This window comes from Lonchura striata, chromosome 32 (genome assembly GCF_050655825.1).
Source record: "Lonchura striata isolate lonStrDom1 chromosome 32, ASM5065582v1, whole genome shotgun sequence".
In the NCBI taxonomy this organism is placed as follows: Eukaryota; Metazoa; Chordata; class Aves; order Passeriformes; family Estrildidae; genus Lonchura; species Lonchura striata.
In genome coordinates, this window is record NC_140734.1 from 571,663 (window position 1) to 589,369 (window position 17,707).

The 17,707-nt window shown below is 48.3% G+C and overlaps 1 protein-coding gene across 25 annotated transcripts; it reads left to right on the plus strand.

Annotated features, from left to right (window-relative positions):
- The first annotated feature begins 238 nt into the window (after positions 1 to 238).
- LOC144247868 (uncharacterized) lies at positions 239 to 17,484 on the plus strand. Of its 25 annotated transcripts, none has more exons than XM_085564156.1 (5): positions 596 to 632; positions 8,726 to 8,822; positions 11,344 to 15,309; positions 15,974 to 16,052; positions 16,193 to 17,484. In XM_085564156.1, the coding sequence occupies exons 3-5, from the start codon at positions 15,290 to 15,292 to the stop codon at positions 16,856 to 16,858; spliced, it is 765 nt and encodes a 254-aa protein (XP_085420282.1). In that variant the 5' UTR covers positions 596 to 632; positions 8,726 to 8,822; positions 11,344 to 15,289; the 3' UTR covers positions 16,859 to 17,484. The 25 variants fall into 25 exon arrangements, 24 of the variants coding, with proteins under 24 accessions (XP_085420295.1, XP_085420282.1, XP_085420285.1 ...); XM_085564159.1 differs by having other exon boundaries at positions 8,726 to 8,783; XM_085564155.1 differs by having other exon boundaries at positions 610 to 697.
- Positions 17,485 to 17,707: the final 223 nt, after the last annotated feature.

Here is a 17,707-nt window from a genome sequence, read left to right on the forward strand (position 1 = left end):
AGGGAGTTCCAGGGATCCTTGAGCCAAGGAAAGGGGAGGCCAGGGTTTCCCAAAAAGGGGGAATCAGGAAGGGGACACCCGGGATGTTCAGGAAGGGGGAGTTCAGGACGTCTCTGGTTTTGCAAAAGGGAGGGCTGGGGGCTGGGAAAGGCAGGAATGGGGGTCCAAGGCGTCCCAGGATCAGGCACACGGGAAGTCTGGAGGCTGGGAGCCGGGAAAAGGGGAGCAGGGGGCCCTGATGCCCGGAAATGGGGGATTCAGGGCGGTCCCTGTGCAGGAGAAGGGGAGCAGGGGGGTCCCGGTGCCGGAAATGGCGGATCAGGGTCCCGGTGCCGGGGGTCCCACTCCCCCCTCGCCCGCCAGGAGCGCCCGCAGCCCCAGCGCTGGAGCCACCGCGCTGCTCCTCCTCACTCCCAGTATGATCCCAGTAGAACTCAGTCACCCAGGAGCTGCTCCCAGTATGATCCCAGTACAGCGCAGTCACTGCCACTCCTGGCATCCCCCCATCCCTCTCAGCGTTCCGACCGGCCCCGGCTCCATCCCCCGGCTTCGGCGGCTGCGCGGCTTCGGGAGCGGAGGAGGAGGGGGAGGGAGGGAGGAAGAGGCGGAGCGGCAGTCGGAAAAAGCCGGAGGTGAGAACGGGGAATCGCGCCGCCTGAGCCCGCAGCACCCTGGGAGCATCGGCCCCATCCCGCAGGTGCCCGGGGTGGGGGAGCTCGCCCCAAATATCCCGGGTTTGGAGTTTCTGGGGGGCTGTTCGGAGCTGGCAGGGCTCCCAAGCCGAGCCGCAGCTGCCCTCGGGGGACATCGGGGGTCCCCGGGAGGTGTTTCTGGGGGGTCCCGGTGGGCGGTGGTGGCGGCAGAGCGCCGGCGGGAGCACACTGGTTTTGGGGAGCCCCGGGAGAGCCGCGGCTTCCCTGGGCGGGAGCCCAGAGATAGGAAAGGCCCAGGAGCCCCAGCGGGGACCCCGAGAGGGGGGACCCCTGGCAGTGCCAGCATCCTGGCAATGGGGGGTGCTGGGGCTGGAGGGGCGGCATGGCCGGGAAAAGGGGTTCGGGGCTCCCGGGGCCACCAGGGACTGCTCCCAGCAGAGGCCCAGTTGCTCACCCTGCGTGCTTCCTGTTTCAACGGTACTCCCAGGATGAGCCCAGGTGCAGCAGTACGCGGAATAAATAAATAGACTCCACAATTTGGGGTAGTTATGAAGTGGGTATGTATTGTCAGCGCCCGACACAAGTAAGATAGCTCTCCAAGACTTGTGCCCTGAGCTTCAGTATGACCTACACCTTTATTCACAAAGGTGTTCCATATGCAGTACCTTACACGACTTTTCTATGCATATTCAACCCCTGGCCCCGCCTGTCCTTGCCTCTCATGCTAAATAGGTCCACACCCTTCTAGGCATGTGTGGTTTGCTGTGGTGGTCCTGCCGGGGTCTCTGGTCGTCTCTTGAGGCTGAAGATCGTGGTCTTCCTCATGGTTGAACTTTTTAATTTCTCTCCTTTGCGAGTGTGCTTTTGGTGCTTATCTGAGTACCGTCTGTCAGTCTCGGTATGCTTAGGGACAGAGGAGCCTCTTTATCTGGGTTCTTTGTATCTTCAGTTCTTTCTGCTATTGTGCCTTATGTAGGAAGCTTCAGAAATTTGCATTTTCTTATGCTCTTTTGTACCATGGCAGAGGTTTCTTAAGTAAAAGGTTAAAATTCAAAAGTGAACTCCAAAAATCTGCATTTCAGTCCCCCCTTTTCTTAAAAATATAGTAAATTCTTTTACTATAGGGGTTTTGATCTAAATTCTGACTTACCATTATGATGGTTCTTTTTTAGTAGGATTCCGTGAGTCCTTGAGAGTGAAGTCAAAATAGCCACGTGCTTTAACATTCCACATGAGTGTTAAAACAGACATCATTATACGTATGGTAATTAAAATCAATAAAACTATAATTCGGTGACATAAAGTGTTCATGATCCCAGTTGCTGTTGGCAAACATCCAAATAGTGCATCCCACCAGTTATGACTTGTGTCTTGTTTTACTCTTTGCAGGATTCTGTTTATTTTGTGTATGCAGTTACAGAGCTGTCTGCCCATTCTTTTGAATCTCTTCTACAATTTTGATTAGATATTGATGTTTCATCTTGGGTTAAATTCATTCCAATGGGTGTTGGGTGGTAATTCATTGTATGTCGTGTAGTTTGATTTGATTAAGTGGTGGGATACGACTGGTGCTGAATACACAAAGTCACACCTGGTAACCTTAATAAAGTTGCAAATACAAGAATTTGAATGGCTCTTAACAGCTATGGGGACTTTGTTCCTATCAATTTCTATGATATCACATTCAGTCCTTAACCATACACAGTTATTATCTATATACACTAGTGCAGTTTGTTGGTTGGTGTCTGGGTGGATCTCAAAGTGGCAAATGCCTTGGTCAGTGTCAAGGCATATGTCTTGAGCACTAACCAGATTATTCTCACAGATGAATCCTTGTTCCTGAACATTGCAAGGCTCTAAGTTAACAGTTTGCCATCTCCCTTGGATTTTCCAAGCCCATACCCTGTGTTCTGAGTGGTATAATACCAATTTTTCATGACTCAACCCTAAGGCAACAATGGGGTGAATAGCATGGCATTCAATGGAGTGAACTGTGGCGTTACATATAGTGAGCACAAAGGCAGTAGCCGTGTTAGTGGTGGGATTATATGTAGAATTTACCATGGTCCACCAAGATTGGAAGTTTCTCTCCAAGTCTGTAGCACTGTCCCAGACAACCTTTTTTACTTCAGTTGGAAACACCCCCTCGCTTCCTTATGATTAGAGCAGCTGTTGACTGTATCCATAATTGTGTTTGTATACAGCTAAGGGCTAAAGGTATGCTATCCTGTGCCCCCTTTAGTGCATCTGTTACTAAGCTATGGTCTTGATGTTCAGTTTCTCTCCATCTTGGCAACACCTTTGAGATTTGCCACTGACTGTTTCCCAATGCCAATAGAGATGATTGTAAAGGCTGTTTCAATTTTATCAGATCGCTAGTTGCTACAGCTAATTTGTTCATTAATATTTCAGTGTCAATCCCATTCAAAACCCCTAACCAGGTCCCTAACATCCCAGTTAGATCCCATCACATTCTGTCCCTGAAGTGTACTTGTTTTTGCAGCTATTTTGTCCATCACTCGAAGGATGACCTTAGGAAGGGGGAGCAAGCTGGTTGAACCGTCGAGATATTAGTTTGCATTAACAGTTCAACATGCTTAAGGGACCATTCTGCATTAAATAACAGTTTTTGTTTACCCGTATTCCTTATAACATACGGGCCAATTTCATAAACCTGAGGTTCAGGCTTAAATGGCATATTTTGGGTTTGTGTTTGAGTGCTGGGTTGGGTTGTAACGGGCTTGACTATAGTGCTTATCGTAAATTTGAAAGACAGTCCAATAGTGTTGCGGGCCCAGAGGCAAACCACATTGACTGCTTATCTTAATGTGAAGTTGTGCCAACAGTCTAATTCATTTGGATGATTGCAAATCTTCAGCACTTATTCACACTGATTTGGGTTGCTTTACTATGAGTAGTCCCATTAATCATTTGACATCCTATTTTAATTACCTCCCCTATGGTCCCTTGAAGTGACCACAACCTCTCTTTATGCCACTCCTGCTTTTTATATATTTGGTCACTGTGCATGACCAGAGTTGTTAGATATGAACCTTTTAAAGATTTCCCCATGGTTTTGATGTATTGAGTAAAGGCTTAGGACCAGGGCCATTCAGCGTTGCTCTGGCTAGGAGTACTTTCTAATTTTTGGATTACAACTATGGTTGTAAACAACACTTTAGCAAAAATCCCCACCCACCATGATACATTCATTTTGTCTAGGTAAATTTCAGTTTCAGCTCACTATCACCTGGTGTTATTCTCCAAGTGGCGTCTGGAGTTTTCTTAACATGCCTGTGGTGGATCCAAGTGCTTTGTTCTATAATTTTGTTTGCAGTGAAGTGGTAAGGAGCATTTGGTATGGTTCCTCACATTGTGGTTCCAAGGCTCTCTCTGTAAGAGACTTAACACATACATAGTCTCCAGGTTGTATGTCATGTACTGGTGTATCGAGCCCCGCACCCCGAGTTCCAGCCATATATTCCTCAATTGCTCTACGTTGTTTATTTAGAGTGATCGTATAGGAGGTTAGTGACACATCTTGGGTAGACATTCCCTTATGCAACCCATATGGTCTCCCATACAGCAATTCAAAGGGACTCAGCTTTTCTTTAGTCCTGGGTTTGGTTCGAATCTGCAGTAATGCTAATGGGAGGGATTGAGGCCATGATAAATTAGCCTCTTGTCCTAATCATACAACTTGTTTGATTAAATGATTCATTTTCTCTATCTGCCACTTGATTGTGGGTTATATGGGGTGTGAAGTTCCCAGTCTATGCCCAAGTATTAGCTAACCTGTTGCACCAATTTTGCGATAAAATATGATCCCCTATCTGAGGAGATTGTGGCTGGGACTCCAAAGCGTGGTATGATTTCCTGTACCAATACTGATTTATAAAAAAAATATGGATATTGATCTAGTACTGATATCCAACTGTGACGGATGAAAACTCTCTAACAGTTTAAAGTTAGAAAGTGTATGTTTATTCAACGCCGGGCAGCGTGTGGGATAGCTCCCAAATACACACCGCACCTTCCAGGTGATTATAGAGATACAAGTATTGAATACATAAAATACAAATACATATTCATAATTTTGGTACATCTCATTCCCCGCTTCATATGCTAATTACTCCAAAAGCTATTAAGCATGCATAGTTTGTTCCTTGAAATGGGTCGGTGGTCCCTTTCATGGGGAGGGCTCCCATAATGAGGTAGTAAATGAAGTCTTCCTCGTTCTGACCTTTCTGCCTTTTCAATGCAAATATGACAAATGAACTCTTGGTAGAGCTCCCATTCCTTGTCTTCTATTGATTTCAGAACAGAGGAGGCCCACAATTGTCTTATGTTCCTAAAAGCTATTTGTCAGTTTCTATATTCTTCATTATAAACCCAGCTAACTGAACATTGTGCTGACAAGCAATCAATTATTAGTTAACTACTAACTCCTTACTTCATCTAGGCCTACTCATTTGTTATTATTATTTTAATTAACTCTAGTAAGGCTTATTTCTAACTAAAATCTTAGCTCCTCTAAAATCTCTAAATTCCTTAAAATTTACATTTCAATACCTTAGTTACTTCCTGAGCTTTAGAAGTTCTGGTGAGGAATGCTTCTGGCTATCCTGAAAAGGTATCTGTTAGCACTAGTATAAACTTATACCACCCTTTTCTTGGCAATTCCGTGAAATCGATCTGCCATTGCTGCCCCAGCCCATGACCCTTCCCAGTCTGGCCAAGTTTTGGTTTGGGAATATTTTTGGGGTTGGTCTGGAGGCAAAGGTCACATTGTTGAGTCACTTGTGTGATAGTTGCCTGTAAATGCCTTTCTATGATCCTTTCATTTAGATATTTATATAGGGCATCGATACCTAAATAAATTAGGGACCATAATAAATAGGAGGGTATAACTAATTTTCCATCTATGGTGGCCCATCCCTCTTGGTCATAGTCTCTTTTTTGCTCATAGATAATTTTTTTGTCTAATTTGTTGTATTTTGGCTTACCTTCAAGGGAAATTTGCCTGTCTGGAACCAGGGCCGCCTCAGTTATTACCTCAATTTTTGCTGCTTCTTTTGCTTCCCTATCTGCCAGCTCATTCCCTTCTTCCAATTCTGAGTTTATCTTCGGATGTGCCTTAATGTGCATGATTGCTACTTTCTCTGGCAACTTGACTGCTTCCCAAAGTCACAGTATTTCTGATGCATGTTTAATATTTTGCCCTTGAGAGTTCAGCAGTCCTCTCTCTTTCCAAATGGCTCTGTGAGCATGCACTACTCTAAATGCATACTTTGAGTCTGTATATATGTTTCTTTCTTTCCCTCTTGCCAATTCTAAGGCCCAAGTTAGAGCGACTATCTCGGCCTTTTGTGCAGAGGTATTCGTTGGCAGGGGTCCAGATTCTATTACCTCCTTGCAGGTAGTTACTGCGTACCCGGCGTGCCGTTTTCCACTGATGACGTAACTGCTTCCCTCAGTGAACCAGACTTCTGCATTATCGAGAGGGGTGTCTTTCAAGTCAGGGCAGCTGGAATAGGTGGCCTCGATGGTCTACAGGCAGTCATGTTCTACTGGTTCTCCCTGGTTTCCACTGAGGAAGGAGGCTGGATTGACAATGTTAGTCACCACTATCTCTACATCATCTTGCTCCACCATGATAGCTTAGTATCTCAGGAACCGTTGTGGGGAAAGCCAATGTCCGCCTTTCATCTCTAGCACTGCAGACACAGTGTGGGACACTAGCACAGTCATTTTCTGGCCCAGGGTAAATTTACATGCCTCTTGGATGTTCAGTACAACTGCTGCAACAGCTCTGAGGCATCCAGGCCACCCTTTAGTGGCTGCATCTAATTGCTTAGAGAAATAAGCCACTGCTCTGTGGTACGGGCCGAGGTCCTGTGCTAATATTCCCAAGGCAATTCCTTGCTTCTCATGGGAGAACAAAAGGAAAGGCTTACTCACGTCTGGTAATCCTAGAGCTGGAGCTGACATGAGGGCTTTTTTCAGTTGGTTGAAAGCCTGTGTAGATTCCTTTGTCCATTGAATGTCCCTGCTTTCAGTTGCAATCAGTTCATATAAGGGCTTCACAAACAGTCCATAGTTATAGATCCATAACCCGCACCCCCTGTCATCCCCAGGAAAGTTCATAGTTCCTTTACAGTCTGAGGTTTTTGGGTCTGGCATATTGCCTCCTTCCGGCTTTGGCCTAGGGTACGTTGTCCAGCACTGACTTCATAACCCAGATAAGTTACCTTTTGTTTTACTACTTGGGCCTTTTTCTTTGATAGCCACTACCCTTGGAGTCCCAAAAAGTTCAAGAGGCTTACCATCCAGGCCACGCATGCTTCCCTTGTCTGCGTGGCTATCAGTATGTCATCTACGTACTGTAGCAGCTTCCCTGCCTCTGGAGGGGCTTCCCAGGTCTCTAATTCCTTTGCAAGTTGTTCTCCAAACAAAGTAGATGAGTTTTTGAATCCTTATGGGAGTCTGGTCCATGTAAATTGAGTTCTTTGCCCGCTTTTAGGACTTTCCCATTCAAATGCAAAAATTTTCTGGCTGGCTTCATGGATAGGAAGGCAAAAGTCTTTTAAATCTAAAATGGTAAACCAAGTTAGTTTGGGTGTTAAGCAAGTTAATAATGCGTAGGGATTGGCCACCACAGGATACAGATCTTCAGTTACCTTGTTCACAGCTTGCAGATCTTGTACCAGTATGACCATCAGGTTTGCAAACTGTTAGGATAGGAGTGTTAAAATCAGATTGACATTCTTTTAATAATCCTAGGTGCAAAAAGTTCTCAGTTATTGGGCTAATCCCTTCCTTATCCTTTTTCCTCAAGGGATACTGTTTAACCCTGACAGGTTGCTTTCCCTCTTTTAGTCTGATCTGTATAGGGGGAATGTTTCTTGCTCTCCCTGCTACATCAGAGGCCCATACCCCAGGGAATACCTGATTGATTATCTCTTCATCAGTCTCAGTTTCTCTCATGACTTCACTAGTAGTTAGTATCAAACTCAATACTTCTACAGACTATTGATCATTTACCTCCAGAGTCATCTCCCCATTGTTAAATATAATAGTTGCCTGTAATTGTCCCAGCAAATCTCTGCCCAAAAGTGGCTCAGAGGAATTGGGTATATATAGAAATTTGTGGATCCCCTACCGTTTTCTTAGTTTATATTTTAATGGCCTAAAGAAAAATGCCTTTTCAGTTTGGCCAGTCCAACCTGTAACTATAGCATAATCATCCCCTATGGGCATCAAGGCTGTATTTAGAACTGAGTACATTGCCCCAGTATCAACTAGGAATTTTGCTTCTTTCTCCTTTGTCCCCAGCTTCAGATTTACAACCAGAGGGATTGCTGGGGTAGTCTCTTCCAGTCCCCCCTAATCCTCCTGCACATGGGCAACCACCCCTCTCCTTTGATTCCGTTGACCATTCTGTTTCCGTTCTGGACAGTCCTTCTTCCAATGGCCCTGTCTCTTACAGTTAACACACTGATTTCTGCTTAATCAAGGAGGGCCTTGCTTGGATGGCCCCTGCCTGCTCTCATGTTTTTCTCTCCGCTCCTCCTGCACCATTGCTATTAAGTTTTTAATCCCTCATTTATACCCCTCTTCCCTGTTGCTAAAGACTGTCCAGGCTTCCCCCAGTAAAGCTTCTAAATTCCATGCATTTTCTTCTCGGATTTTTTGGAGTTTGCACCTAATGTCCCCCATGGACTGTCCCAAAGATAGATTAATTAGTTGTATCCCCACTTCAGATGCAGGGTCTAGTGGTGTATAGCATCACATTGCATTTCTCAGGCAGTCCAGGAACTCTGTGGGGGATTCTGAGGGTCCCTGTTTAATAGCATATAAAGCTGACCAGTTTATAGTTTTAGGGATTGCTCTTTCCACTCCCAGTATAATCCAGTCCTGATATTTCTTTAGCCTCTGTCTTTCCTCTGGGTTTGGGTTCCAGCCTGGGTCCTGAAGTGGAAAGTGTTCCCTTAGATCCACTTCTTGTTGTCTAAAGTGGTCTGCTACCAGATCTCTTGCTGTTTTTAAAACCAACTGTTTTTCTGTTTCAGTGAATGTGTCTAATAACAGCTGGATATCACCCCAGTCTGGATTGTGCTACTTCATAATGTATCATAGATGTTTAGCAGTATTTACTGGGTTATTTTGGTAATCTCCTGCAACCCTTTCCCATGCTTCCAAATCAAGGGTGGAGAAGGGCACCTTCACTAATATCTTTTCCCCTCCTGGTATTAGCGTCTCCCATAGAGGGGACTGTAATATTTGTCCTCTGGTTTGGGATGCAGTTGGGCTGCTTGGAGGGGTTGGAGCAGGAGTCTTCTGTAAAGGAGGAGGAGTAGAAGTAGTAGAAGGGATAGGAGGAATAGGTGGAATAGATGGAATGGGGGGTGCAGGTGGAATAGGTGGTGTAGGTGGGATAGGTGGAGTAGGAGGCAGTGTAGGTGGTACTGATGTCCCACCTACACCAAGCCTCCACCCCTACTCCCCTGCCCTCCCAAGTGAAGGCTAAAGGTGGCCTAGATCTCGTTCCTCTAGTGCTGTGCGAGACACTTTGTTCTGGTGCACCTCTGTCTTATGCTACAAGGCTGAGCAGGACCGTTAAAGTTCTCCCATTTTGCTTCTGTTTTCTTTTTCAAGAGCCAGAACGAGGGGGTCAGAGAGGGGCCCTGATGCCTCAGTCCCTTTGCCAGTCAGGGTTATTTTGGAGGGAGAAGAACATATCACAGCAGGAAACCTCTTCCCATTTCCTCTCTCTTTGTAGAAATAACATTAGCTGTAACAAGGTATTATATTCTAATGTACCTGTAGGAGGCCATCTGGCCCCCTCCTCTAGGCGATAGAGTGGCCACCAACGGGAGCAATATTTGATTAAACTTTTTTTATTTTCTATGCCCCCTTTGCCTACTATTTCTTTTCAGTGTGCTAAGACACATCCTTGCGGGCTGGCCTTGGGTACTTCCTTACTCTGTTTTGCTCCCATTTGTCTTTTAGAGCAAACTTAACTTATTCAGTTCTGAATGTTCAAATATAAGTCACAGATAAAAGGACCCCTTTTTATTTTTTAGTTATTAAAACAAAATATTAATAAAAATATAGTTATTCAAATAACCAAATAAAATATTAATAGCCAAATTAATAATTGATAATATTTTGATATTAGAATATTATTCTATTATATAATTAACCATCAATTGTTGTTAATTTATTGTTTTCCCAGTGCCACATAAATTTACTAACTCCTAAGGGTTCAATCCAAACCACTGGGGAGGAAAGAAATGGGAAAAAAAATTTCCTTCGGTCTTCCTTTTAATACTAAGGCTGTGCCACTCTTTTATCCTTTCCCAGTCGTCTTCAAATACGTCCCAGGTTTCAGGGTTAGGTGATTTTTCTCCCAGATTAAATTCACTATTTCACACCTTGCTTGTTCAACCCCTGGGTTATAGTATCTTTGTATTTCAGGGGTACACGCACGACATGTGGACTTCCGCCTATATGAAATACAATACTACCTCCTCTGACACTTCAAGCATTGGAGGAGAACCCAAGCTATGTGCCAGTCTGGCTTCCAGCAAAAGGCTGTCAATCCGCACACAAAACAGGGGATTACCCCTCTAGACCCCACCTCAAGGGGTTTCTCTGGTGGCTGTTCCCAGTCAAAGGCTAGATAGTAACTTGTTGAACTTTGGTACATTCCTCCTAAGAACACTCTGTCTCTCCCTCCGCCTTCCCATTCTATGACTACCCAGTCCCCTGATGGATGAAGCTTGGTTCAAGCTGAAACCACCTGTGTAGAGCCTGTCTCGAAGGCTGGGCTCTCTTGGCCCAGGCTTGAAGTTCTGCAGCCACTGTGGGCAGATTGCCTCTCACTTGTAACAAAACCTATCAGCAAACCCCGCAATGCAAAGGATCTCTCAGTGACAGCTTGGTAACACTAAAAGGCAGTGTTATTGCCCAATAAACATTTAACTCTTAGCCCAGTCTAGCTTGCTGGTTATCTTTAGCTAGATCTTGCCCCTTACTAACCAGCGATACTTGTAAGTGGTGCTTGGAAGTCTTGACTTGTACCATGCCCTTACTAGGTGCACTATCAGCTAACAGTGTCCAAAGCAACTCCACAAACCACGCCTTGTGTCTATGCGCCTGCTGCACTATCAGCAGGCTGCGCTGAGCACCTTTGCAAGTCTCAACTTAAGCCCTGCGCCACATTCTCTCCGCTTGGCAGAGCAGATATGCCAGCTCTCGCCATGCCACTTGGGCTTTCCAGCACTGCTGCGCCGCTCTTAGCAACTTTGTGCTGCTCCTAGCAACTCCACACCGCTCACACTTTCCAGCAATGTCGCAACACCGCACCATGCTCCACTGTTTTATTCACACAGACACATGCACACGTACACAAGCATGCACATCCGGATGTAACAGACACACCACACCGAAATTGGGACACACCACACTGAAATTGCGATTTCCTCCTTCCCCAAGTCACGCTATCAGCTCAGGGGGTTTCTCCCACTGCCAGTCTCAGCTCCGGCAGGTGGCCTGCTTGCAAGCCCCTGGGCAAAACTATGTGCAAAAATGTCTTAATGCAACTTATCATTGCCAACCTTAAAAAGAGAAATTAATACATACTGCTTTCGTCTGCTGCTGATGGGCCATGGTCTTCTCCCTGCAGTGTACAGCTGAGATGCAGAGTCCCTCCAGAAAAAACAACCCATGCGGCGCCTGAGGGTGTCTGCCCCTAACTAGACCCACGAGTGAGCAGAGCCGTCCCACCAGAGTCGCCAACTGAAGCAATACACGGAATAAATAAATAGACTCCACAATTTTGGGTAGTTATGATGTGGGTATGTATTGCCAGCACTTGGCACAAATGAGATAGCTCTCCAAGACTTGTGCCCTGAGCCTTAGTCTGACAGACACCTTTATTCACAAAGGTGTTCCATATGCAGTACCTTACACGACTTTTCTATGCATATTCAACCCCTGGCCCTGCCTGTCCTTGCCTTTCATGCTAAATAGGTCCACACCCTTCTAGGCATGTGTGGTTTGCTGTGGTGGTCCTGCCAGGGTCTCTGGTCGTCTCTTGAGGCTGAAGATCGCGGTCTTCCTTATGGTTGAACTTTTTAATTTCTCTCCTTTGTGTGTGCGCTTTTGGTGCTTATCTGAGTACCGTCTGTCAGTCTTGGTATGCTTAGGGACAGAGGAGCCTCTTTATCTGGGTTCTTTGTATCTTCAGTCCTTTCTGCTATTGTTCTTTATGTAGGAAGCTTCAGAAATGTGCATTTTCTTATGCCCTTTTGTACCTTGGCAGAGGTTTCTTAAGTAAAAGGTTAAAATTCAACACATAATTCTACAAGCTAGAATATAAATGCTTAATTCATTTCGTTAACTTAAGTGAACTCCAAAAATCTCTGTTTCACAGGCATTCCCAGTATGAGCCTGCTCCCTTCAGCTCACTCCTTGTAGGATCCCTGTTGCTCCCAGTATGAGCCCGGGCACTCCCAGTCATTCTCCATTATGATGCAATTTGCCCCCATCACATTCCCAGTGGCTCCCAGTGTGGCCCCAGTCACCACCTGCATGTTCTTGGGCTCTCTCAGTATATCCCAATTGCCCTGAACATTCTCGTAGTCATTGCCAGGCACTCCCAGTTACCTCAGCATGGTTCAGCTGCCTCCACTTTTATCCCAGTCACTGCCAAGACATCCCAATTGTCACCAGCATGCATCCTGTCATTCCCAGTTGCTCCCAGTTCCTCCCAGTGTGTGTGCAGTTGTCTCCCAGCATGAGCTTGGTAGCTCCCAGTAACACCCAGTCAGAGTTCTTTCACACACACTATAATCCCAGTATGATCCCAGTCACTTAGATTCTAATCCCAGTCACTCCCAGTCACTCCCAGTATGATGCTAGTGACCCCCAGTGTGATCCCAGTTGCTCCCTGTCAATGCATGACCTGCCAGCATGACCCCAGTAGCCTCCAGTATGATCCCTGTGACTCCCCCTGTGACTCCCAGTCTTTCCTAGTATATCCTAGTCACGCCCAGCATCTTCCCAATTACTCCTAGTCAATCCCAGTATGATTCAAGTAATCCTCTGTGTGATTCCAGTCTCACCCAGCATGGACCCAGCTGCTCCCACTGGGATCCCAGTATGATCCCAGTTGTCTCTAGAATAGTCCCAGTCCCTCTCAGCATGGTCCCACTCACTCCCAGCTGTTCCCAGCATGGTTCCAGTCCCCCCAGTATGGTCGCAGACACTCCCAGTATATCCCAGTTGGCTCAGTAAGGTTCTGGTGGCCTCAGAATGATCCCAGTCTTTCCCAGCTACTCTCAGTTGCCTCCTGCATGATACCAGTTTCTGTCTGTTGCCCAAAGTGCCGTCCCAGTTGCTCCCAGTATGGTCCCAGTTGTGGCCTCAGTCTCCTCAGCATGGTTATAGAACCTTCCAGTTAATCCCAGTTGCTCCAAATATATCCACATTTTCCTCCCACCATGGGCTCAGTAGCTCCCAATAACCCCCAGTCAGAATCCATTCACACCTGCTGGAATCCCAGTGGCTCCCCCCCACTATGGCCCCAGTCACTCCCAGATTCTCCTAGTATCGTTTCAGTCACCACCACTATGGCCCCAGTCACTCCCAGTATTATTCCAGTCATGTCCAGAGTGACTCCCTGTCACTCCCAGTGTGGGTCCAGTTGCTCCCAATCGCCTCCAGCGTGGTTCCAGTCACAGCCAGCAACTTTCCAGTCACTCCCAGTATGATCCCGGCCAGTTCCAGTAGGATCCCAGTATGACTGCATTATCATCCAGTGTAGTTCCAGTTACTCCCATCTAGCCCACTGTGGTTTCAGTCTCTCCCAGGGTATTCAGTTGGCTCCCAGCTTGTTCCCAGTCGTTCTCAGTTGTCCTCAGTTGCTTCCAGCCTGATCCCAGTTGCTTACAGCCACTCCAAATCATCCTCAGTACAGTCCCAGTTGCTCCAAAAAAGAACCAGTATGATGCCAGTCACTCCCAGCATGGTCCCAGTCATGCCCATTTCCTCCAGTGTAGACCCAGTCACTCCCACTCGCTCCCAGTTGCCCCCAACATGGGGTCCCAGTTCTCCCACCCAGTATATCCCAGTTTCCTCCAGCATGCATCCAATTATTCCCAGTTCCTCCAGTTTGCTTGCAGCATGATCCCAGTTTCTCTCTGTTGCTTCCAGTAGCCCTAACTATGATCCCAGTTGCTCCCTTTCAACACCAATATAAGCCCAGTAACCTCCAGTATGATCTTTGTCACGTGCCAGCACTCCCACTATGGTCCCAGTATAATCCCAGTAACTTCCAATCACTCCCAGTATGGTCCCAGTTGCCTCCAGCTAGATCAACCCAGTCAGTCTCAGTATGATGCCATTTCCTCCCAGCGTGCTCCCAGTCACCCCCAGTATGGGGGATGATATGCATGGTGTGTTCCCAGTCACTCTCAGACACTCCCAGTATTAGTCCAGTTCCTCCCAGTATGATCCAGAGATGACCCCAGTGTGCTCCCAGTCACTGCCAGTATGAACCAGTTGTGCCCCACATGGTTCCAGTTGCTCTCTTTCACCCTCACTTTTGTTCCAGTCACTGCCAGTCTCTCCCAGTGTACCCCAGATCCTTCCAGCATACTCCCAGTCACTCCCAGTTACTTCCAGCATGATCCCATTTGCTCACAACCACTCCCAGTCAGCCTCAGTATAGTGGCACTCACAGTGCCAGTATGATCCCAGTCACCTCCAGCATGAACCCAGTTCATCCCAGTATAAGCCCAATTGCTTCTGATCACCCCCAGCATGCACCCAATGACTGCCAGTTTCTCCCAGTTGCTCCTAGCATGATCCCAGTTGCTCACAGCTGCTCCTGGTCACTCTCTTCATGATCCCAATCACTCCCAGTATATCCCATTTGCCTCCAATATGGTCTCAATTGCTTCCTGCAGGCTCCTACTCACTCCCAGTGTGATCCCAGTATGATCCCAGTCTCCCTCAGTGTGATCACAGTGTCCCTGGCATGGGCCCAGCTTCTCCCAGTATGATCCCAGTATGATGTCAGTACCAGTACCGTCACACTCACTCCCAGTGTGATCTCAGTATGATCCCAGTACAAACCAGTCTCTCCCAGTGATGCCACTCTTGGGATCCCCCAGCCCTCTCTGTGTTTCCCCCTCCCAATCTCCCAAGAGGAGCCCCAAGGGCCGGCAGTGCGTAGGCAGGGTCCCCAGCCAGCCCCAGATGGGATGTGCAGCCCCCAGTTTTCCCAGTTTGCCTCTCCTTTGGCCCGTGCCGGGACAGCGGGTGGGAGCAGCTGAGAGCCCCACGCTGCCCATCCTGACCTGTCCCAGCTCCATCCCTGCTCCTGCCGCGGGCTGCCGAGCTACAGGAATGGGGCACTGAGGGTGTCGCTGCTCCTGGGGGAGGAGGAGGAGGGAGGGAAGGGCAGGGATGGAGGAGGAGAGCCAGAAGGGATGGAAGTAGGGGAAGGAGGTGGGCTCAGGGAGGAGGAGGAGGAGGAGGGCTGGAAGAGGAGGGACAAAGGAGAATCAGGGAAAGGAGAAAGAACCAGGAGGTCGAGCACTCCCTGAATTCACAGCCGCCCACCCATGGGATCATCATCCCACAGGTGAGCAGGGAGGGGGAGCCTGGCCCAGATATCCTGGGGGGGTCCCTGGGTTGGGGTTTTTGGGGGGATGTTTGGAGAACGAAGAACCCCAAAGATGAGTGGAAAAGGCCCCTTGGGGGGACACTGGGTGGGGGTCCTGGTGGCGGCTGCCGGCAAAGGCAACCTGGAGGAGCAGAGCCCTGTGTCCCCCAGGAGCCCAAAGTGAGGAGCCCAGGGAGCGGGGAGCACTGCCATTGGCAGGACGCTCAAGAGCCTGGAGAGGGGCAGGGGGGACTCCTTGGAGCCCCTGCAGCCCAGAGCAGAGAATAAGGGGAGAAGGGACCCTGGGACTCGAAAAACCCCTGGCATCTCTTAAGTGGGGAGAGTGAAAAGGGGGGAACTTTTTGGATTCCTGGGACTCTCAGCAGCCTGGGGAGGGCGGGGACTGAGTAGACAGGGGACCCCCAATCCAAGCGTGATCCCCAGCAGCTGGGACAGGGGGGAGCCCTGAACATGAAGGGGAAGAGACCAGAGGCAGGGAACTCCTGGGAGGCGTTTTCAGGGCTGAATCTTGGTGTTTGGGAGATTTTCATGGACCCGAGATGGCTGATGACTTCTAGAGATGGACTTGGGTAGAGTGACCTTCATTCTCAACATGCTCATCCCTTGTTTTTACCCAAACCAGGATTTCCCATTCCCAACCCTTGGCTGCATGGAGAAAGTGTCTGCAAGGAAGAGGAAGATGCCCCAGGACACCCAGGCAGGTGAGGAGGAAGTCAGTGCCCCTTTCCCTCTCTCTCCTGCTCCATTTCCCAGCCCAGCATGGCCCCCAGCAGGAAAAGCCCCCTGACGACACCATCCTGCTTGGGTCGCACTGGCGGGATCTCCTTCCTCTTCCCTCTAGCATGGAGGCAAATCCCATCCTCTCCTTGTCCTTCCTCCCCCAGACAAGGAGCTGATGATGGAAACTAGGGACGACAAATTCCCTCAGCAGAGCCTTGTGGAAGAGGCCATTTTGAGCAGCTCCATGGTGCAGGAATCCAATGGGGAGGAAAAGCCCCAGAGATCCCACAGGAGGAGGGGCTGCAAACCCAGCCCAGGGTGCTCTGAGGAGGAAAGACCCACCCTGTGCCAGGAAGGTGGACAGAGCTTCAGCCAGAGCTCACAGCAGGTGGTCCCTGAGCAGCTTCACGATGGGGAGAAACCCTACAAGTGCTTGGAGTGTGGGAAGAGCTTCAGGCAAAGCTCCAAACTGATCCGCCACCAGATGATCCACACTGGGGAATGGGCTTACGAGTGTGGGGAGTGTGGGAAGGGCTTTAGCTGCAGCTCAGAACTCATCAGGCACCAACGCATCCACACCGGGGAGAGACCCTATGAGTGTCCCGAGTGTCAGAAGAGGTTTTACACAAGCTCCAGTCTCCTCTTGCATGAGCGGATTCACACGGATGAGAGGCCCTTCCGCTGCCCCGACTGCAGGAAGGGCTTCAAGTACAACTCTGCCCTCATCTCCCACCGGCGCATCCACACTGGGAAGAGAGGCCCTACAAGTGTGGGGAATGTGGGATGAGCTTCAGCTGCAGATCCTACTTGATCAGCCATCAGAGGATCCATACTGGGAACAGCCCTATGAGTGTGGGGAAAATGGGAAGAGCTTCAGCTGAAGGTGCCAACTGATCATCCACCAAATGAACCACACTGGGGAGAGACCCTATAAGTGTTCCAAGTGTGGGAAGAGCTTCAGCCAGAGCTCTACCTTGACCCAACACCAATGGAGGCACAGCTAAAGGAAGCCTTGTGAGTGCCCTGACTGCAGGAAGAGCTTCGTACCCTGCTCCAACTCCATCCCCCATGGGAGGATCCACATTGGTCAGAGCCCTGGTGACCCACATTGCCAGTGATCTCTGCTGAGAAGACACCTGCAAGGTGGTCTCCACATCATCCTGGATCCCCACAGGCAACTGGTGAACTTGGCAGGAATATCCATCAGGACTTTGATCAACATTGGAAATTAATTGAGAAGAGCTGTTTCTTTGAATTTACAGCCCAAAAAATCTCACCTGCTCTGTCCTTTTTTCTTCTGATGGCATCAAGCAACAATGGCTGTACTTGAAGGTCTTTTTCTACCTGAATAATTTCCATGTTTATCCCATCAAAACACCTGGAATTGGGGTTAAAATAAAGAAATTAAGCAAAGAGATCTAAAGCTGAATCATTTTACTAGGATTTGAGTGTGAATTTGGGGTTCACAGGAAGATTCAGGAAGGATTTAGGTGTTCTGGGACCATCCAAGCCAGGAGACATAGCCATGTTCCAGTAGTTGTTCCAGCAGAACATGTCCATCTGATCCCGTCTGTTCTCCAGGAATTGCAGTTGTCTGTCCCAGTCCCTGGCCTAGGTCTGCCCATCCAGGGTGTCC

Coding starts and splice junctions, on each gene's coding strand:
- LOC144247868 (XM_085564149.1), top strand. CDS start 15,290: ATGGGATCATCATCCCACAG. Junction 15,310..15,973: donor ATGGGATCATCATCCCACAG/GTGAGCAGGGAG, acceptor TACCCAAACCAG/GATTTCCCATTCCCAACCCT. Junction 16,053..16,192: donor GCCCCAGGACACCCAGGCAG/GTGAGGAGGAAG, acceptor TCTTCCCTCTAG/CATGGAGGCAAATCCCATCC.